The sequence below is a fragment of the Bubalus kerabau genome, chromosome X (genome assembly GCF_029407905.1).
Source record: "Bubalus kerabau isolate K-KA32 ecotype Philippines breed swamp buffalo chromosome X, PCC_UOA_SB_1v2, whole genome shotgun sequence".
Classification (NCBI taxonomy): Eukaryota; Metazoa; Chordata; class Mammalia; order Artiodactyla; family Bovidae; genus Bubalus; species Bubalus kerabau.
In genome coordinates, this window is record NC_073647.1 from 11,703,423 (window position 1) to 11,726,305 (window position 22,883).

At 41.4% G+C, this 22,883-nt stretch overlaps 1 protein-coding gene across 2 annotated transcripts in view; it reads left to right on the forward strand.

Annotated features, from left to right (window-relative positions):
• The window catches only part of GRIA3 (glutamate ionotropic receptor AMPA type subunit 3), a 308,412-nt gene extending 293,262 nt beyond the window's left edge, over positions 1–15,150 (forward strand). Inside the window, exons 15-17 of one of the 2 annotated variants that reach the window (XM_055564728.1) lie at positions 4,800–4,914; positions 7,493–7,740; positions 12,933–15,150. In XM_055564728.1, coding sequence (XP_055420703.1) covers positions 4,800–4,914; positions 7,493–7,738 — 361 coding nt within the window. In that variant the 3' untranslated portion in view covers positions 7,739–7,740; positions 12,933–15,150. Of the gene's footprint in view, positions 1–4,799; positions 4,915–7,492; positions 7,781–12,932 lie in introns of both variants that reach the window. The other variant, XM_055564729.1, reaches the window with a different exon arrangement.
• The last annotated feature ends 7,733 nt before the right edge of the window (positions 15,151–22,883 follow it).

The following is a 22,883-nucleotide window of genomic DNA, read 5'->3' on the forward strand; positions in this document are numbered from 1 at the left end:
CCCAGGCCATTATTTAAACCAAACAGAACAAAGAGTTGGAGTTTATAAACAGTTACACTCCGCTTCCCTTCCCATTTCTCATGAAGCTTTGTATTTTAACAAGGAAGTTTCCTCCATCTTAAAGATGTGAAATTCCTTGATGGAATGTCATGTACCAGTGAGGAAACTATTTTGGGGCGGGGGGGGGATGTTCCCAGAGTCCCTGAAATGACAAAGCACTCCTGTTCTCTCCCAAGCTCTACGACCTGTGTTTTTGTTTTGTTCTGTTTTGGTTTTTCCTTAAGAGGACTCCACTCAGGAAATATTCACAGCAAGCCCTTCAGAGGGGAGAATGGCTAATTTCCATGATATGAATCTGACCTACTTTGTTTAATTCTTTCTATTCTCTATTGAAGCAAGGACAATAAATATTTCTGACTTCTAATTCTCTTAGGTACCCGTTAAGGGCCTGCAGTCATAGCTCTGAAACATTCCCCTGGAGACATACCACTGCACCACAGCGGTGAAAGGCCCCAGCCGCTGGATCTACCCTTGCTAGGCTGAGAGTTATTTGGAAACTGATGGTCCCTAAAGAAAAAATTCATTATGAACATCCAAGCTCTAAGAACAAAAACAATGCGGGCTTGCCACCCCTTTTTTTGTGTGTTCCATTGGTGAAGGTACAGTGCAGAGTTGCATGGATATCAATTTGCCTTCTGGCCTGCCCAATAATTTGCTGTGCAGGCTACAGCAGATTACTTACCCTTTCTGTGCCTCGATTGCTTTACTTACAGAGGCCATGAATCTACCTTCTTAAAGTGATTATTAAACTTGACCAATAATAATAATAATTTTATTATGTGTCAAGTGCCGGGCTGGAAAACAAAATGCTAAAAGAGCTTTCTATTCAAGTATTTCTTGAGAGAACTATTCTAAATGGGGAATACAAATATATAAGCCATGGTCTTTCCACTTGAGCAACATAGTCTAGGGGGAAACACAAGGCCTGGGCACAAATAATAAGGCAAGATAGAAGATGAAGAGGGGGAGAGAAAATATTAGGGTGAGGAGCAAAAATGGCACCAAGAAGAAAGTGAAATTTAAAGTGACCAATTGCCCACCTAATTCTACTTTCTTTAAAATACCAAATTGTGTGTGTGTGTGTGTGTGTGTGTGTGTGTGTGTGTGTTTTGGGAAGGGAAAGTCAATGCATTTGGTTGATTTGAATTGAGTTTGGCAATACATCCAGTAAGGTACAGTAACAGAGAAAATTATGTGGATAGAAGCAGTTTTTCTCTGCCATCTTGGGAATTTATTCTACCCTGCAGCAACATACAATTGTAGGAGATTTGGCCTTTAAAGTACTTTCTTTTCTTGGCAGCTATCCTAACCTTGTTAAGTGGTATTATCTGTGATTTCTGATTACAGCTTTTATGCTGCTTGGCTGTGCTGCTGCTTAAAATGTTTGTTTTTCTCCTTCATTTTTATTTAGAAGTTCCCAAACGCACACTGGTTCCCTGCCAGATTTCATAAACCCTGTGATTTTTTTTTCCAATCAAAGACTAAACTTCTAAGGATATATCATTTGTCAGATTTCCCTAAAGTCCTGGGGCATCAGATGAGGTTTGGATTGTCTAAGGCAGGGTTTCCCAGCCACAGCACTATTGACATCTGGGGCCTTGTGGTGGGGGCGGTCCTGCACATAGTGGGGTGTTTAACAGCATCACTGGCCTCTACCTACTAGATGCCTGTATCGCCCCCCTCCCCAGTTGTGACAATGAAAGATCACTCAACATTGCCCAGTGTCTCCTGAAGGGCAAAACAACCCCTAATAGAGAACCATTGCTCTAAGGTAACCTCCACTGTACAGACTATGGTAATAGAGAGCGGTTACCAACCATTCTGAGGGAGCCACTCAATGGCCTAAGGCAGGGGTAGGCCACTTGTCAGAAAGGTACGATGCTAGATTGCTGACCTGGATGCTAAATGCTCAGCCTGGATTTTGACAAGAGTGGAGGGTGGCAGCCCAGAATAGGCCCAGCAGAGGAAAAGCCTTCCCTCCTTTAAAACCAGTACTTATTTGTCCCAGGACCCCTTTACACAGTTCAAAGTTATAGGGAACCCCAAAGATTTTGTTCATATGTATTATGTCTATTAATGCTTACCATATCAGAAATTAAAATGGAACGATTTTTAAATCATGTATTAATAACTCATTTAAAAATAATAAACCCAATGTATATTCACATAAATAGCATGCTTTTTAAAAAATCAGTGAGGAGTGGCATCGTCCTATTTTTGCAAATATCTTTAATATCTGGCTTAATATAAGAGAATAGGATTCTCATATCTACTTCTTCATTCAATGTGTTGTGATATCACATGTCATGTTACCTCCAGGAAACTCCACTGTACATCATGAGATAATAAGAGTGAGAAAGGCAAAGAACACCTTAGTATTAATACCAAAATAGTTTTGGCCTCACAGACCCTCTGATGAAAAGATTTCAGAGATCCTCCAGGGGTCTCTGGACCAGTTTGAGAACCACTGCTCTAAACTAACATGCCCCACTTTTACCAACCCTAGCTTACTTAAGTGTTGATAATTTTTTTTTAAACCTAGGATCTCTAGGGAGAGATCTCTATTTGGACCTTAGTGTGAGTGCCTTTAATCAGACTGCTCTGTTCCTGAGATCTAGTAAGAGCAGCCATAACTAAAGAAATTGAAGTCATTTGAAGAATACAGTAGCTTGAGGGAGGTCAGGGCCTGGTAAGGGCTTAGTCAGAGAGCAGCATGAAGACACTGGGCCCTTTGCAGTAAGAAAAGAGGAAGCATGAAAAGGAAGAAAAAAATGCATTATACTTTTTCCTGTGGTCCTGAAGGAATCAGTGATGTATCTGTTATTGAAAAACATCTCCCCTGCAATCTGAGCCAACTGTTATAATCCTGAGCCTGGGTGCCAAAATGTAGTTTAAGGCATAGCACTGAGGGAGAGGTGGTGGCGATAGAGGAAAAGATTATAGGAGAAAGGAGAGAGAAGGAGACTAGACAGTGGAGATTGGGGAGAAGGCAATTCCAACACTGATCTCATGGCCATAGATGGCCTGTCTGTTCTTTAAGAAAAAAAGTCTAAGATGACTGTCCCAGCTAATAATATCCTAAAGAGGCTCACGTTTTTATTTAAATAACTTTTGTTTCTTTGCATTCCAAGCAACTCTGGCCAGCACTTGAGAAGCCTAAGCTTCTGAGCATTGATTGAAGGAACTTGTTTCAAATATAAAAGGACCTCAATTTCCTGGTGATATACAAAATACAGATATTCTGGCTGCCAAGTTCAGTACTAACCAAGAAAGTGTCACCTCCCTGACACTAAAAGTTTATAGTTTTACAAATCCTAAGTACTCTGAAATTGCCTATTATTTTTACATGATGATCTGTTTCTCAGAATATCTCGAGATGGTCCTTCTGCTCTCAACAGCAAAGAGGAAAAGAAAGGAAACAGGCTTTGGGGATGGTCTGATAGAGAACAGATCTCTGTGACAACAGAAGTCTTGTCAATGATTGGGATATGTTGATGGGTCCAAGTTACCCAAAATAAACTCAGAAATTCTATGGAATGTTCATAGTTACACAAATATACCTGTTTCCTCCTTGAAAATTGGTAGCATTCAGAAAAACAGGTACTAGTACTGGCAATATTGTTCACATGAGTCTGAACACACAGTAGTTCATAGCCTCATAATACAAATATGCCACCCCCTCTCTATAATGCATTTTAAATCTAAAGTTATTAGAGATCCTTTAAGATTCATTAGGTCTAGAAAGAAAACTGTAGAAGTCATTATTCCCATTTTACAGCTGAAGAAATTTCCGAGAGAGAAAATCATTACCCTAGGACCAGTAGGGTTTCCTGCATTTGCTCTGAAGTTTCATTTGACTATAACAGCTTATCTAAACTTCCTCTACAGCACTGCCATAGAGGCAGAGTCAGTTTGCCATTTCAGGTCATGCCATATTAATAATCCATTTTAAAACAATCTAGTTCACCTTCTGGTGACCTGAGTTGGCCATAAACGTACAACCTTATCAGAGAGACAGCCGATCAGTAATTCAAAAACAATCCCTAGACCAGGTCTCACACTGTTGAAAGTATTCTTATCCAGAACTCAGAAGTCCACATTATACTGTTAATATTAAGACCAGTATGGCATAAGAATTCAGTCTGGGGAGACATGTATGTAGTACAGTTTGTTGGAAGATCATTTTCAGCTGGACAGCAGATTTGTGTAATAAAGAACAACTAATCAGAAGGCGTGCTAGTCACATAGAATCTATCTTCTATTCTGCTGGAATTCATCCTTTTGTCTCCACACGTGGAAATGCCTCCCCTTCTGGCCCCGTTCCCTTCCCCACTCCACCATAAAACTTGCTTTCTGTCTGGAAGTACAACAAGACACCCGGTTAGATCAAACCTAACACACCTCCATCACAAAGCTACTGCAAGCTGCCGCCGACGATTGTCACTGAGGGGAAACCCTCCTCACCCCACACCGCCTATCTGAGGAGTGCCTTTTTTCTATCCTCATTATTTAACAGTGTGTGCCGATTACTCAAAGCGATATGGGCAGGCCCTGGTAAATATAGCGTTGCTGTAGTGTTAATTTTTATAAGGTAATGCTCAGGTTGCCTGCAGTGTCTAAAATTACTCTGTGGCCAGGGCCCCCTGCTTTATCGCTTTCTATAGTTTTAAAGTAGTTTGAAGCTTGAATAACATAAAATAACATAATATAATGTTATTTATGTTATTTCCCACGTGAAGAACGCCTGTAAACCTTGCAGTATTGAAACTCAGTGAACAAGGCATCTTAGACAAGCTGAAAAACAAATGGTGGTACGATAAGGGGGAGTGTGGAGCCAAGGACTCCGGGAGTAAGGTCAGTCGCTGAAGGTCTTTTTGTACTGATTAGCAATCACATTTTGAACCACTGTTTATTTTCTACCCTAAAACGGCTTTCCTTCCCAACACACACTCCCTGACACAGTGGGACCCCTTTATAACACCAGCGCTGAAAGTTTAAGGCAAACACCAGCCTTAGAGGCCTGCCACGTGACATCACTCATGGACTCCCGGCAAGCTATTGTGATCAGGGAACTCAATCTGGCCCAACACATTCCCAAAGAAGTACAATCATGAGCTGTGTTATAAGGGGGTTTTACTGTATTTCACATTTTAAAAGTTTGAAGAGAAAAACAGAACAACAACCAAAAAAAAAAAAAAGATCCAGTTGTGACAGTACTTTTTCTTAACCTCTTTACAGTTTCAGAGACTTTGTAGTTGCTAATGCCTTTGGTTATGACTATATTATGTTGAGCCCACCTGAAAACAGTCAAAGAATTAAATAACAAAGACTGGCTTCTGTAAGCACAATGAGTAGCCTCCTCTCAGCTGCTGTCGTATTGAGTTCGGCATCTATTTGGATCTCGAATTTCATTAAGTCTGTCACACTTCTCTCTTCCAAAGGTGTTATTTGAATCTCTGTACGTAATACTTCTAAAATTCAGTCGCATGCTCCTTAAGGGTATACATTCTCAGGATAACATCACATTGATAAGCATGAAACACTCTTCCCCGCCTCCTTCCTGCCCCCCTAAGAAAATTCTTTTTGAGTTTCAATTTTTGCCTTTCCTTTTTTCGAACTAATATTGTGGTATCAGTTAATTCATTTCATGAAATGCCACTCATTTTCCTTGTGCAGTGAACCATTTTGCTACTGGTTTTCTACATCCCACAACAGGGAATTTTATGAAACTTAAATTGGAGGAACTTGAAACTTTGTTGCTATAACTTACATGGGTCATGCAAAGGATACTTTTCCCCCATCAAAAATCACATACATATACAAATCTAATGGGAGAGGGCAAGTTACCAGAAATTGATCCATTTCCTAATGGATTGTGGAACATTCCTGCAGATAGTTTCACCAGCCTCCTTAAGGAGGCGATCCATCATTTCCTAAGTCACAGAGATTCTTATCACTTGTCTAGCTGTCATTCATCCTAGAAGAGTGACTCTTTGCAAGGTTGTTATAGAGATGAGGCAATGTCCATACCCACCTTCCCGACAATGCGATTCAATTCCAATTGGCCTTTTTGTTGAAGTAAACAAGTACAGGACTGGCACTTATGAAAATAGAATCAGAACATGGCCAAATTGTCTTTATATTTACTTCTTTACATGATACTAGGACCAGCTGAGCTCCAGAGTGTGGAGTGTCAGCCATAGCCATCATATACTCACTGTGCTATCATTTGAATGAGATACTCAATTCACTGGCTTAATAATGTGGGTATTCCATTTTATTGTATTCAGCAGCAAAATGGTTACATTCCCTCTAAAAAGACTACAAAATGCTATTTTATTTTATTTTTGTCAAAGAAAGGCTCCTGACCCTTGCTGTGTCCTACCTCAAGGTAGGGCTCAAGGCACCAACTTTTTTCTTTCCATTGTTCAACAGTTCAGTTTCTGCTTTTTCATACAGGTAGATAGCTTAGTCAGACTTGCACAGTTTGACCTGAAAGTCACTGACCGGCTTCCTTGATTTCCCCCCACCCCCCCTTCCATTTTAAATAGAGATCAGATAAGTGTAGGGTTTTTTTTTTTTTTTCTGATTATTTTCTACATTCCCTGGAGTAAAAGCTAAAAATGAGCTGGATTTTTTTTTCCAATCATCAGCCTCCTGGAAAAGTTTTCTGATTTGTATGGAGCCAATTCCGGACCCAGTGGGTCCTCCTGAGGGTTTAAACTCCCAGGAAGCGGGAACAGAGTCAATTCATTGTGCTGTGCCCTTGTCTCCACAGCACAAAGATTTGCTCCCCTGAGGATGAGACCTTAGCACCAGCCCCCACAGGGAGCAATTTCTTTCTCAACCACTGGGTGAAAAGAGAGAGCTAATCCTTTTTAAACAAACCCTTGTGAAGTAACTCCCCCCAATATGAATATCAGGAACTGCTAACATACTCACCTGCTATCTTAAAAACTAGTTGTTGACACAGGGAGAACAAGGGAGAAAGGGGTGTTGCGGGGCAGAGAGGGGAAAGAGTGCTTCAAGGTCCCAAATGAAAAGAGTGTTACATTAATAGAGATTATGTCACTGCTCAACTCTGGCAAACGGTGTTTATGCAAGTTGGCAGAGGACTATATTGTGCTTGTGTTTACACTTCTGCTCCCATGGCCGGATGTTGTTTTATTTAGTTGTTGACACCATCTTGAGGTACTAAAGGATTTAAGGAGCCCAAATAAAAGAATATTTAGATGAGGATCAACAGAAGCACAGTCTGCTGTCTTACTGGCCATTGTGAAACATCCACCAGTTGCCAGAGCTGAGTCATAACATTTACATCAATGTCTAGTTATTTTATGACTTAGAACTATTGTATACTGTTGCAATGTATTATAATGTTCCATTGTCTTTGTTTTCCTCAAGAACTAATCGCCTTGTTCATTTCTCTTAGGACAAGACCAGCGCTCTGAGCCTGAGCAATGTGGCAGGCGTTTTCTATATACTTGTCGGAGGTCTGGGGCTGGCCATGATGGTGGCTTTGATAGAATTCTGTTACAAATCGCGGGCAGAGTCCAAACGCATGAAACTCACAAAGAACACCCAAAACTTTAAGCCTGCTCCTGCCACCAACACTCAAAATTACGCTACATACAGAGAAGGCTACAACGTGTATGGAACAGAGAGTGTTAAGATCTAGGGGTACGGTTAAGGTCTAGTACACTAATCAGCTTACGTTACTGTACGTTAATCTCTTTTATTTTTCTCTTTGTTTTTCGGTCTAGTTTATTGTATCAAGAATTGTCTATTCTTTGCAACCATTTAATTCTTTGAAAACAACAGTTGTGCTTTCTTGTCAGACAGTAGAGCTTTTCTAATAGCATACTTGTAATTAAATTGTGGTCTGCAACCTAAGAGGAAAAAAAGTTCTCTAGAGCAGCACTGTTCAATGGGAATATTTACAAGCCACATTTGTGAACCAGATGTGTAATTTAAGTGCTCTGGTAGCTATTTTCAAAAGTAACACAAGTAATGGTAGACATATAGTATTTTGCATTTGTCAAAACCTATAGAATATACAACATCGAGAGTTAACCCTTAATGTAAACTATGGACCCTGGGGGATAATGATGTGTCGATATAACTTCATTAATTGTGACAAATGTACCACTTTAATATTGATAATGGAAGACAACAAGTGGAAACAGAGACTATGGGAACTCTCTATACTTTCCACTTAATTTTACTGTGAACCTAAAGCTATTCTAAAAAATAAATTTTATTAAGTAAAAAAAAATTTTTAAGTAACACAAGCAAAATTAATGATATATTTTTTAACTCAGTATATCTGAAATATTAGCATTTCAACTTGTTACCAATGTAAAAAATGAATGAGGTATTTTACATTCTTTTTTCATACTAAGTCTTAGAAATCAGGGGTGTGTTTCACATAGATACTTATGGCACGTCTCAACTCTCACATTAGCCACATATCAAGTGTTCAATAGTAACATGTGGCTGGTGACTACCACGTTGGACAGCGCAGCTATAGAGAAAGCAGCTCTCTGGAACTGATGTGAAAATGAAAATGGAAATGGGGAGCTGCCCCCTTGAGAAAAGCAGTGCTTCTATAGGGGTGTGGTGATTCACTTAAGTGTAAACCTAAGACAATTGCTTTAATCTGTGAGTTCCTTTGTTGTCCCTTTCTTGGAACTGATGTTCATTCAGGTAAGTGTCTCCCAGAGGACAGTCTAGGACCCCTGCTCCTGGCTGTTCCCAAATTCATACGTTAATGAGCCTGATTGATGCCACCTTGACTCGGGCAGCTACAGCCAAAACTCACCAATAACTCAGACATGTTCAAAGGCAAGCTTGAGTTAGGATAACATCTCCATCTCAGAAGTGTTTACGAGAATATAAGTTTAGTTACCTTCAAGTGCATCTGTCATCAGTAACATACCTATCGAAAGTGGAAATGAACAATTAGCAACTTCATAGCTCTTGTAGGTGGGAGAATTTTTACTTCATGAGTTAACGTCTATGAGCTTCAATTTCTAAATGCATTTGTGCTTTTGACCTCCACATATTTCATGGTGTGGATCTCAATTCAGCCAAGCTTTAAATATTTCCTCCAAATAAATCACTTGTCCTCACCACAGATGGCATTCTCTTGTTTGATGAAGTTGCTAGTTGTTCTTTCCTGCTGCAGATCTCCTGTTACAACATATTCAGTATACGACTAACCCACTAACAAAGTGCTCCCATTGCATTGCTGAATGGATCAAAGATGGATTCATCTGTAATTAGCATTGTTTGCATGCAAGCATTTAATGTTCCAGTGTGCTTAAAATATTTTACTCTTGAGTAGGTTATATAGGCCCATTAGAACTGGGGGCATGTTATTTGCTTCCTCATAGGATAGTACCCAAGTGACTTCAACCTAGGTGAATTATCCTAAATTCAAAGATACTGGCATCCAAAGAAAAGAATACACCTGAAATCTGCATATCAGTTTTCCGAGTGCTCTCACTCTATTGCCGCAGTTGTGGTAATGGGGCAGAAAACACTGGCTTGGCCAACGTTCGGAGTTTTTCCATAAAACCTGAACAAACTTTTTGGTCAAGCCAATATTTTCTCTTTTAGGAAACTAAGCACCAGCCATATCAAATGACTTGCTAAAGGCAAGACAACTGGGTAGTGGCAGTTCTCAGACTAGAACCCAGCTCTTTGTCCTCTTATAACTGTATCCTTCACTAAACCATGTGACCATCCTCCACTCATGGCCTGGTGGTCTCCAGAAATCTTGAAACCCCAATGGGATCCTGTCACATGAAGAGCAGATCCTAAGTCTATGTCTTACTTCTTTACAAAAGTGTCTTGAGGGACTTCACCTAGCCTCCACTAGCCCTCCTTCTGATGTACTTGACACAAGGGTATATGTTCAATCATTCCTACTTCCGCAAAAGGAAGCTTTCAGGAGCAGGGTTCAATCATTCCTACTTCCGCAAAAGGAAGCTTTCAGGAGCAGGGCTTAGGATCACACAGCCTCCAGACCCTCTTTATTATCAGCTATTCTATCTGAGTCTCTTGTTTAAGTCCCAGAGCAGTGCTTACCGACTGACAGTGTGCAGCAGGTCTAGGGTGGGGCCTGAGGTTCTACACTGCTCACAAGCTCACAGGTCATATTCATGCTGCTGGTCCAGGGAGTAGTAAGGTTCTAGAGAAAGTTGTCTCAGAGCCTATCACTTAATGAAGGAAGAGGGGATGGTGAGTGAGAACGAGAGAGAGAAAGTGGGATCAGCAAACCTTTGGGCAGGGTGCTGCAGTCTTCCAGTGGAGGCCCAGTACACTCAACCCAGGGGATGGGGAGAGCACAAGAGATGAACTTCCCGCAACTTCTGGTGCAGTGGCTTTCCTTTAGTCATCTTGGCTGACCCATTTTGTGAAGCAAGATTCAGGATAACTGAGGCAAAAATCACATTTGAATAGACAACAATGCCAATGCAGTTACAGCCCAGTTAGCTGGCACTGTGGCAGTCACCCCTAGGATGAAAAGAAAACCTGGGGAGAGACTGCAAACAAATGTGTCCTCCAAGTCTGTGTGAAGTCCCTAGACAAGAAGGAAAAGCCCCAGAGGATGCCAGGGGAAAAACCTGACATGTGTCAGTCAAGACACAAAGGAGGCTGAACAGGAAATAGAAACCTCTCAGCTGTCCTCAGCCCATTTGGTGATGTGACATCAGGGGGATGTCGGTCTTCATTCATTCATCTTTTATTTCCAAGAAGTTCTGGAATATCTCACAGGGACTTCTAATTTCTTACCTAGTTATTATGGTTTCCAGTTCTTAGACTTGGCCTAGATCTGTCAGGGTCTATTCAGGGTCACAGAGATGGAGAAGCACCCTGAGACTTTACTTATATTGCTGATTATCAGAGCCAGCCTTGGGAGTTTATGGTACCAGTCAAATGACTCAAGAGCAAATCAACTGCAAGAATATGATCCAGGTGAAATCTGGTTAGTAAAAAGGCATCCTTGAAAGAGGAGGGACTCATCTCTCATTTGCTATGGCTGAGAGTAGAGTCGGAGTTATTGGACTCATTGTGGGAACCCATGCCTCAGACCCAGCCCTGAATCGGGAGCAGATGACCTCTTGACGACCTACTGTCTGGGTTACTGATCACCCACTGGAAGAGGGGCCTGAAGCATGCCTGGGCAGGTGAACAGCCATCAGGCATTCCAGACTCACTGCACCCTACCGGTGACTCTGCTCACTATTTTAAGAAATTCTTTCCAATTTCTTCATTGCTGCTCAGAATTACTTCTGGCTTCTTTGGTTTCTTCAATATATTTGAAATCCTTCTCATTTTCGAGGGCTCAAAATGCCTGGGGATGAGGAAAAAGATTTCTTTTTTCCTCTAATACAGTTCTATTTAGTCTTCCCAGAGAATAACAACTTTGTTCATGCTGCCCATTTTGAAGGAATCTGCTTTCCTTCTGCAGCTATACACATTCTTGCTGGGGAAGCGTTCCTGCCTTAGAGAGCTCATCTTATGTTAAGTGGTGATGTTCTTTGTCCCCAGAGGAGTTTTCCTTCAGTGATAATATTGGGTTGGCCAAAAAGTTCATTAAGGTTTTTCCATTAACATCATACAGAAAAACCCGAACGACCTTTTTGGCCAACCCAATATTTCACCTACCTCCGTTTAAAAACAGGAAACAGAGGCACTGAGAGATTAGGTGACTTTCCCAAAGTTATGCACCTGGGAAGTGACATCCCATGGCCAATACGAAGGTCAGAAGGGACATTGAGCTTTATGCCATAGATATAAACTTTCTCCAAATGTCTGAGATAGTTATGATTCTGGACCATAGGGATTCCAAGGAAGTGGTTTATCTGCATGTTAGTCTTAGTCTGCTTCTTTGGGTATTTTGGCCTTCAGGTGCATCTTTGACTTTCTTTTTACAGATAATTTTATTCTAGGGCCAGTGGTAGATCGTGATCATGTCATTCTTTTGGGATAAAATTAAGAGTTACCTCAGGAGAAAAAGAAGGACCCCATTAGTATAGACAGAAAGGATAGAGAAGATGGGTATGAACTTGAAGAGGAGGCAAGAATGTGGCCTTGCGTTTCCAGGGTTGGGGGCAAATGAAGCCCCTGCATTTGTGGAGGCATTTTAGTTAATGCCTCCAAAAAAGAGGGCAGCAACAGCATCTCCATCAGCCCCATGATATCAGGGCAAAGACCCCATGGAGGCAAGCTCCTTTGTGGATATCACTAGGGTTCTGCCTTCTTCCTGGAATGTGCTATCTCTTCAAAGTCCATGTGCTATTTTCTGACTTCAGTAACTAAGGTTGTAGATATCAAGAGAAAGAAGCTGTCATCTTTCTGGCAATGAGCAGCACATTTTCTTCTCATGATCAAATGGATTTCAATTGAGCCAGCCATAGAAGACTACTCACAGTCTGTCCTAGGCAAACAGTCCCCTGTCACAGGTTCTGCGATCAGAATTCACTCTGCAATGTCATTGTCCTGACACTGTCATTGTCCTATATTGAAATGCCACTAAGGCCTTCTAGTATACTCACATCCTAAGTGATGAACGTTTTGAATTAGACTTCATGCAATGCCCATGTATTCCTTAGTACAATGCATAGTAAAAAAAAAAAAAAAAAAAAAAAAGAACCTAATTTTAACCTATTGCAAAGCACTTGCTTCCAGGGAAAGAATTGAAACAAACCTGTTGCCTAAAGGCAGTCAAACAAGGTGCGGCCTCAGAGATGCCAGTTTGAAAAAACAGCTGTGGTTTTGGTCCAAGATAGACTGAGCTATAGCACACTTAGATTGCCAATAGAAAGCCCATGCAAATTGACATTCCCCCCTTTACTTTTCAGATCCCTTCCCACTGGAGGCAAGTGATGAGAGGAATCACCGAAAACGTGGCTGCTTCAAGGATCCTGAGCCAGATTCCACTCTCCTTGGTGTCGGGCATGACACGAATATCGCTGATGGTGCAATGACCTTTCAATAGGAAAAACTGATTTTTTTTTCCTTCAGTGCCTTATGGAATACTCTGAGACTCGCGACAATGCAAACCATCATTGAAATCTTTTCGCTTTGCTTGAAAAAAATTAAAATAAAACCAACAAAAAAATGGACATGCAAGATTCCAGTATGCGAAAACAAATGTTATTTTACAAAGTGTCAATTCAACAAAAGCCATTCTTTGATACCACTGCACAGTATACAAACACCATGTTCTTTAACACACATACACACAGACAAATTTCAAATTCCAATTCTGCGAACAGGCCCATCTCAGCTAAAATAATTCATTCCTCCTGATTTAAAGAAAAAAAAAATCTGACCTCCCTGTCTGGGAGGAGACTGGCATTTCTTCTAGGATCTGCTGACAAGATGTTTTTGGTATTTCCTGTTGGTGATGATGTTCTGTGCATCCTATTTCCTTTCAACATTGCTGAAATGTGTATATCTTTAGAATGTAAATGCAACATTTCAGAAAATTCAAACACTTTGGAAAAGGGACTCAACGGTGACTTCTGTGTTTTGAAACGGTTTTGTGAAAATGCGCTGCCAATTTCCCACTCGGTGAAGGGATGAACAGAACTTTCTGAAACTGACTTGTGTGTAGCAAGGGACGGGCACTCTTAGGCATACCTCTCGGTGCTTTCCTACAAATGGATCCCGGGGCTTTTTGAGAAGCCCGGAATTTCAGCTCACAGATGTGTTTTTCTTGCTTCCGTGTGCATCTTAAGTCAAGATAGCTGAGTATTTAGCATTGAGGTGAGGGAAATGCGGCCTACACTCCCAAATGTGTTTAGAATATCTTTCTCAGAAACAACACTGTGTTTAGCTCCGCTTTCTCTGCTAAGTATGCCTTTCAAAAATGTACACCATGGAGACAGGACCGCGTTGCAAGGCGGGCCAGTGGGTTCAGACCACAGTTCTCATCTGACTTTCACTCTTGCTAGGTCTGTCTTATCAGCTGTTGCCTGTGATTGCCTGTGGCTCTCCGTCAGACTGCATGTGTCCTTTCCTAGTTCACCAAGACTAAGATGCATTCCCAACCTACTGCTAAATCAAGGGCCTCAGCGTCACTCCCAGGTCCTTGCTTGGAGCAGTCTCTCTACTGACTCCGAAGATCGCACCACTGCTACACGGGCTATCAAGTAACTAACTGCGTACCTGCCGTTGGCATCATCAGAACAGTCAGAGGAAATAGTCTCCACTCACTAATTACCTCCTATATAATAACGTACGCTTTCTGTAGTTCAGTAGTCTGCTCTCATCAGCGACGTGCATTGGGAAGTTTCCAGGCTGTAAAAACTGGGAGCTCAAATTCATCTCCCCAAGTGTGACCCTTAGATGCTTTAGTTGACTCGCTGCACATTTGCTCTTGTCTTCAGAAAAGAAAGGTACAAGTGTGGTTTCCAATGAAACATTTCTGGAAAAGTGTAATATAAACTTTCATTCCAAAAACTGTGTCAGAAATGAATGACTCACCTGTCAAATTTTCAATGGTATTGAACAAAACAAACAGAAAAAAAAAAAAAAAACAAGAAAGCTGTTGTGTTTTTGTTTTCACAAAACTGTGATTTTTTTTTTTTCAACTTCTGAATGCTATGATGTCCCAGCACGGGAAGCTAATGCTGTGCCAATATACGAGGTTGCATTAAACCAACCAACCTACACACAAACTTCTCACAGGCACTGGATAAATAGAAGTGGATGTTTGTTGACTCAAATCAGTTTTTCAGAGAGGAAACTTCACTGGGAATGAAGAGGCGGGTAAATTGGTTTGTTATTTTTTAAAAACGTGCATGTTTAAAAAAAAAAAAAACATTGATTGCTTCAAATTTCTGCTACTAACTTCAAGCTACAGGAGTTTGGCGGTAGTCACTTGAAGATTTTTTTCCAATTATTTTCTTTTTGTTGTTAAAGCTGTACTTCAGTGAACAGAAACATTGCCAAGCAAACTAATGGCTGTAAAAGCGTAAATTGCATGTGTGGGAATAAATTACGGAGCCTCACTGCCATGAGGTATTGTACAAAGTTTTAATACATTTTGTAAATAAAATTGTAAAGAAAGAATTCTGTTTCTGGGCTTTGACTGTTCAAATTTTATTGGGATGCAGGTGCCAAGAAGTTATTAGTCACCAATTGACTTCCCACCAGAAGTCTCACCAATGATGTTTGGTCACCTTACTGGTGATCTTCACCAACTATTATGCCTCTCCCCACCCCAACTGCAACTGCAGTCGGGTTCCGACTCCTAATCTAAATGGAATGGGCCATGAAGACCCTTGATTAGGTCTGCCAGGATCACCACCAGTGAGGCGGCATCAACAAACAGCAAGAAGCAGGACTCCAGTTCATATGTGAAGGAGGAAAAGTTTGACTTCAAGACCTTCATTCCCACTCATCATCTCCTCCACCCTCAGGGACCCTCTCCTCAGACCTATCTGCCTTGACCCTAACCTCAATCCTCCATCCTCTCATTGCCAGATCTGGCCTCCCAAGGAAGGGCCCAAACTCAGAATTGATGATCTTCAAAAAAAAAAAAAAACCTCCAATTGCTCTCCCATGTCATCACACATATGTGTTGTCGTCCTCTTCGTTAATTGGCTCTACTTTTTGCTTCTTTCATTACTGATAACAACTTTATGTTCCAGTGGAAAATCTTTATTTCACACAGGGCCACTGATCTAGAGTGGGGGATTAAATAATAAATCTAGGACTATACTGATCTTAGAATGTTTCCGAGAGAGAACCAAAATGCTAATGATCTAGTTTGAATTGTATATAGTGAAAATGGAATATAGTTTTATCCAACAAATAGAGCACATGTTTAAATATAGATCAGTTTCAGATGATGATTACCAAAGAAAACAGGGGGTGATGGTAGGAGAAAGGGGATAATTTGCAACTAAGCCAGAAAGGAACAGTGCAATTGAGATGCTAGAGAAATAAAGATATCTGGGGTTAGAGAGCTAGGGAACAAGGAATACAATGCCTCAGAGAGAGAAAGGTGGGAGCAGGAAAGGAAAATTCTCAGAAGTCTATGAAGTGTAGGATGATATGAACACCATGTGGTCAATCTGACCCACAGGCTTCAGCATATTACTATCATTTTCACTGTCCTCTGAAATGCCATTTACCTGGTAAAACACCCTTTCTAACTCAACTGCTTTCCTTTTCTTTGATTAGGACACCTGGACACGACTTAGCAACTAAACAACAACAGCCCCTGCCCCCCCAGAAGAGAATGATTCTTTAGGGAGCAGATTCAGTGACTAGATTATAGTGACGGTCCCCTTGGTGGCTGATGAAATCAGTTCAAGTGCCAAATGTTGTCCCCAAAACTTCCAAAATAATAGATTTCAATTTTACCAGGAACTCCAATTCCTTACCTCAGAGAAGTTCACCTCAGGTGCTGTGGTAGGTGATGGTAGAGGGCAACTTGGGTTTACCTAGGAATTGAGTGTTTTCCTCCTGGGAGGAAGGGAGGAGGTGTTTTTAGTCTTTCTCAAGTTAGTCCCTAGGTAGCTGTATGTCTGAGAAGGCAATGGCACCCCACTCCAGTACTCTTGCCTGGAAAATCCCATGGATGGAGGAGCCTGGTAGGCTGCAGTCCATGGGGTCACTAAGAGTCAGACACGACTGAACGACTTCACTTTCACTTTTCATTTTCATGCATTGGAGAAGGAAATGGCAACCCAGTCCAGTGTTCTTGCCTGGAGAATCTCAGGGATTGTGGAGTCTATGGGGTCGCACAGAGTCGGACACGACTGAAGTGACTTAGCAGCAGCAGCAGCTATATGTCTTACTGATACACAGGATCAGAGTCACCAAACAGGTCTGCAAAAAAATCTTTGATCTTCCAATGTCACTCTCTCACTGTGCACAAGAGGAAACTGCTTCTGGCTCTCTGTGTTGGTTTTCTTGCCCTATTAACATTCACATCTGATCACACTTTGTCTATAGGACAGTCTTCAAAACAGGAAGGACAAGTGTATTTAAGGAAACCTTGGTAGAATTCTGGAAGAAACGGTCCTGCAAATCACCTTCCTGGTACTGGGTGAGGAGAAAGGATCGACTGTGACTTGGGGGAGATGAACATAGACTAGGAGGAGAACAAATGGAGAAGCAAGAAGCAAAGCCATTATTCCTCAGACTCCAGACTCAGTGAAGCAGAAAGATGCACTGGCACACTGTCTCATAAGGGTCACAAACCACAAAAGTCTATTATCAGTTGGAGAGTTCCTTTCAAAACTGAGCCAGCTATTTGGCTACTCTCAGCCATACCCCTCCTCTTTTAGCCTTACCCTGTTGGACCGGGTTTCCTGGCCACCCATTTATTATCAGATCACTTGGCAGATATGAAACTCAGCAACAATATATCTGCATTCAGTTGTGGGAGCACACAGAACTGAGAGTCCCATCAGGAAATCTCTTTTGAATCTGGGGTTACTGGTAGGACTGACAGTTTCACCCCTATCATTCTAGACTAAAGAAAAGACAAGATCTGGGCACTGAGAATTAATGAAACTTGCCTCTAGAACTGAAAGTGAAAGAATGAAATTGCCTCCCCTACATCTAAGATTGAGAGTCATGGACCAGTCATTATAGTCTGTGAAGATGGTGCAATTGGACTTTCTCAAAATGTTCCCTGGGAGGGCACTGTTGTTAGGAGAGGATGGAGGGAGGTATTGGGAGGATCAGTCATTGTCCCAAACCTACTGCACTTTCTTTGCATCCTCAACCCTGAGAGTTCACAAACCCATTTGAATAGGCAGGATACCCAAGTTCTTTGATCGCCATCGTTGTCCTTGTAACAAAACAGCACCTGGACAAGACAGCTGGGGAAAGGCCTGCACTCCTTTCCTCTCCTCTCCAGGCTGAGGAGAAAGCAGTCTTGGTGGCAAGGCAGATGATGCCTACAAAGAGTCTCCATCCATCCATGCCCTGTGTTATGCTCAGGAAACAGGAAAGTCAGAAAACTGAATTTGCATTAATAAAAGTATGTTGTGCTCTGTGATTGCATGTCTGCCTTTAAACATGCCCTTTAAAGCTACTTTAATTATTCTGAAGTGATAATTGGATTTTTTAAAAGCTTGTTCTACTCACTGTGACACAATAGGACCCGGAGGATGGAGAATTAGCATCGGGTCCATCATAGAGCAGGAGGTAGTTTTGGACACATTCTCCGGGATCGTCGATGCTGATAAAGTAAAAGCTGACGGTGACCGGTCTTCCAGCAGGAGCAAGGATGGCCCATTCACAAGAAGTACACCTTGATGATCAAACCGAAAGTTAAAAATATGACAAAATCGGCTTCCCTGGTGCCTCAGTGGTAAAGAATCTGCCTGCCAGTGTAGGAGACACCGGTTCACTCCCTGGTCTGGGAAATCCCACATGCCTTGGAGCAACTAAGCCCATGCACCACAACGACTGAGCCTGTGCTCCAGAGCCCAGGAGCTTCAGCTACTGAGCCCACCTACCACAACTACTGAAGCCTGCGCCCTAGAGCCCACGCTTCACAACAAGAGAAAGCACCCCAACGAGAAGCCCACACACCGCAACGAAGACTAGCCTCCACTCTCCACAACTAGAGAAAAGCCCTCTTAGGAACAAATACCCAGCACAGTCAAAAATAAATGAATAAATACATAAATACATAAATATTTTTTAAAATATGACAAAATCAAAAGGTATAAGCTAATTACAAAATCTTTATACCTTATCTGTGCCTCATATGTAGATATATATTCTTTAGAGAAATAATAAACACAAGTAGAATTAAAAAAAAAAAAAAAAAGAACTAGAAAGAGCCCCAAAAGAAGACTTCAGCTCTGCTCCTTCACTTGGGTTTGTGCTTCCTAATATAATCAGGTGGAACCTAACTGCATTTCTCTCTGTGCCTCAGAAACTGTGGACCTTTTGAACTAAGGAATCACACTGGCCCATGTAAGCGTCTAGTTGTTGAAAACCTCAGAATGACAACTTCCCTGCCAAACTGCCTACTCTTTGAGCTGGAGGTATTTGCTTAGATATTGACTCATGATGCCCTAGTTACAAAAGTGTAAAAGAACCTGCAACAACAGCCTAAATAATAATCCTCTCCTCGTGACAGCAGCTTTGGTAAAATTACCCCTGCAGTGGTTTCACTGAGCCTCAGTCCTGTAGCAAAATGGTTGATTTTAATTTTTCCTAATAAATATTATTTAAGCCTGAACAAGTCAATTAAAGTTCTGGCAGCAACTCGCAAGAAGCTTGAATGCAAGGCTGACAGGATGATAGAATGTTACAAATATTTCTAAACATTGCAGTCTTTCCCCATGTGAGGGCTAGTTTTCTTGAAAGACAGGAAACCCTCTCTAAACCTGGTAAAGCCCTCTAGGCCTGCATTTTCCCCCATTTACAGTATAGCTTCAGAAAAGCTTGCTACACCCCATCACCTCTTCCTTAATGATAATACTATGGCTTCTGCCCCACCACTCTATAGGAACTGCTCTGGCCAAGGTCATCAATAAACTGTAATCCTACTTTATTGTAAGGGATGTCAAACTGTGACTCTTAGGCCATATCTGGCCCATCACCTTTTTTGTGAATAAAGTTTTATTGAAACATAGCCATATCCATTAACTTACTACCTGTGACTGCTTTTACCCTCCAATAGCACAGCTGAGTAGTTACAAGAGTATTGCCCACAATGTCTAAAATATTTACTTACTCGCTCTTTGTAGAAAAGCCTTGCTAACTCCTACTTTATCCAACTTGTTAGTCATTATACTATTTGATCTCTTTCTAGAATTTGGTGCTATTAACCTCTCCCATCTTGGTAGTCTCTATTCGTTTGACTTCTGTGACCTCACTTTTTCCTGGTTTTCCTCCTGCCTGGCTGCTAATTTTGCTTCTGCTTCATGCTTCCCTCTCCTGTCAATGTCACTGTTCTCCTGAGTTCTATCCTGTTCCTTCCTCTGTACTCTGTACACTCTGCCTGGGTACTGTCCCATGGTTTCCATCTCCACCTACATTGTGTCTCTCAAGTCTTCATTTCCAGCTCAGAATGCTGTCTTGAGTTCCCAATAAGTATATTCAAATGTCTAGTGCACCTCCTCATTTGGATTTATCCCATAAGCACAAACTCAACATTTCCAACACAGAAACCATTGTCTCTGCTCTTACCCTCACCCCACTGCTAAACAAGACATCCCTCTGAGAGCTCTGTGCTGTGTGCTGTGCTTAGTCACTCAGTCGTGTCTGACTCTTTATGACCCCTTGGACTGTAGCCCACCAGGTTCGTCTGTCTATGGGGATTCTCCAGGCAAGAATACTAGAGTGGGTTGCCATGCCCTCCTCTATGGGATCTTCCCAACCCAAGGATCAAACACAGGTCTCCCACATTGTAGGTGGATCCTTTACTGTCTGAGCCACCAGGGAAGCCAAAGAATACTGAGACCTCTATCTTGATTTAAAACCACATTGATGTAGAGTAAAACAGAATATAAGAGTAGATCTCTTAAATCTTAAAATTGGTATATGTGACCACCTGAGAAAAAAGTAGGCTTGCACTCAAAAATAGAACCCACCGTACAATGACAATGAAAAGACACATGTGTCAGTTTAACATCAGTTTGTTAGATGTTACATCTTACCTGTAAGATGTAGTGAAAAGTGTATGATTCTTCTCATTTTTTGGGGTCCCAGAGTCATAATGTGGTTTGCACTCATGTGGAAGAAAACCAGCTCGTATTATCACCAAAGAAGAAATAGGCAGGCTTGGAACCACCTACCCAAACCACTCCCTGAAACACAATATGAGACGGTCCTGATCACCCTGAGGGAGATACTAGGTGGAACCTGGATGGAATTAGAGAAAGAACAAGCAAAGAGGTGGTGGGGGTGCGGGGGGTGGGTGTCCGTTTACAGAAAATCAAACCTGTGTATTTGTGTAAGCAGACCATTCTTTTGATTTCTCTCCTTTACCCTTGCCATCACCACAGAGGGTTGGGCTATACAGAGAAGACAATAAGACAAGGGGTCAATCACCCCACCCAGAAACCTGGTAATCAACCTTGTCTGCTCCCTCCATCATCCTTTCCCTCAGTCAAGTCCTGATGATTCTACACCCCCATCTGTCTGAAATTGATTCTATGAATCTCTACCTTAGTTTGAGCTTGAAACATTCTAGATGGTGTAATGCAAGAGCCTTTCAGTTTTTCCTGCTCTCTTTAGTTTGTTTTGTTGTTTATTTTTTTAATATACATTTATTTATTTTAATTGGAGGCTAATTACTTTGTATTGTATTGGTTTTGCCACACATCAACATGAATCTGCCACGGGTGTACATGTGTTCCCCATCCTGAACCCCCCTCCCTCTTCCCTCCCCATACTATCCCTCTGGGTCATCCCAATGCACCAGCCCCGAGCATCCTGTATCATGCATCAAACCTGGACTGGCGATTCATTTCACATATGATATTATACATGTTTCAATGCCATTCTCCCAAATCATCCCACCCTTGCCCTCTCCCACAGAGTCCAAAAGACTGTTCTATACATCTGTGTCTCTTTTGCTGTCTCGCATACAGGGTTATCGCTACCATCTTTCTAAATTCCATATATATGCGTTAGTATACTGTATTGGTGTTTTTCTTTCTGGCTTACTTCACTCTGTATGATAGGCTCCAGTTTCATCCACCTCATTTGAACTGATTCAAATGTATTCTTTTTAATGGCTCAGTAATACTTCATCATGTATATGTACCACAGCTTTCTTATCCATTCGTCTGCCGATGGACATCTAGGTTGCTTCCATGTCCTGGCTATTATAAACAGGGCTGCGATGAACATTGGGGTACATGTGTCTCTTTCAATACTGGTTTCCTCAGTGTGTATGCCCAGCAGTGGGATTGCTGGGTCGTATGGCAGTTCTATTTCCAGTTTTTTAAGGAATCTCCACACTGTTCTCCATAGTGGCTGTACTAGTTTGCATTCCCACCAACAGTGTAAGAGGGTTCCCTTTCCTCCACACCCTCTCCAGCATGTATTGCTTGTAGACTTTTGGATAGCAGCCATTCTGACTGGCATGAAATGGTACCTCACTGTGGTTTTGATTTGCATTTCTCTGATAATGAGTGATGTTGAGCATCTTTTCATGTTTTTTAGGCATCTGTATGTCTTCTTTGGAGAAATGTCTGTTTAGTTCTTTGGCCCATTTTTTGATTGGGTCATTTATTTTTCTGGAATTGAGCTGCAGGAGTTGCTTGTATATTTTTGACATTAATTCTTTGTCAGTTGCTTCATTTGCTATTATTTTCTCCCATTCTGAAGATTGTCTTTTTACCTTGCTTATAGTTTTCTTCGTTGTGCAGAAGCTTTTAATTTTAACTAGGTCCCATTTGTTTATTTTTCCTTTTATTTCCAATATTCTGGGAGGCGGGTCATAGAGGATCCTGCTATGATTTATGTCAGAGAGTGTTTTGCCTATGTTCTCCTCTAAGAGTTTTATAGTTTCTGGTCTTACATTTAGATATTTAATCCATTTTGAGTTTATTTTTGTGTATGGTGTTAGAAAGCATTCTAGATTCGTTCTTTTACAAGTGGTTGACCAGTTTTCCCAGCACCACTTGTTAAAGAGATTGTCTTTAATCCATTGTATATTCTTTCCTCCTTTGTCAAAGATAAGGTGTCCATAGGTGCATGAGTTTATCTCTGGGCTTTCTATTTTGTTCCATTGATCTATATTTCTGTCTTTGTGCCAGTACCATACTGTGTTCATGACTATGGGTTTGTAGTAGAGCCTGAAGTCAGGCAGGTTG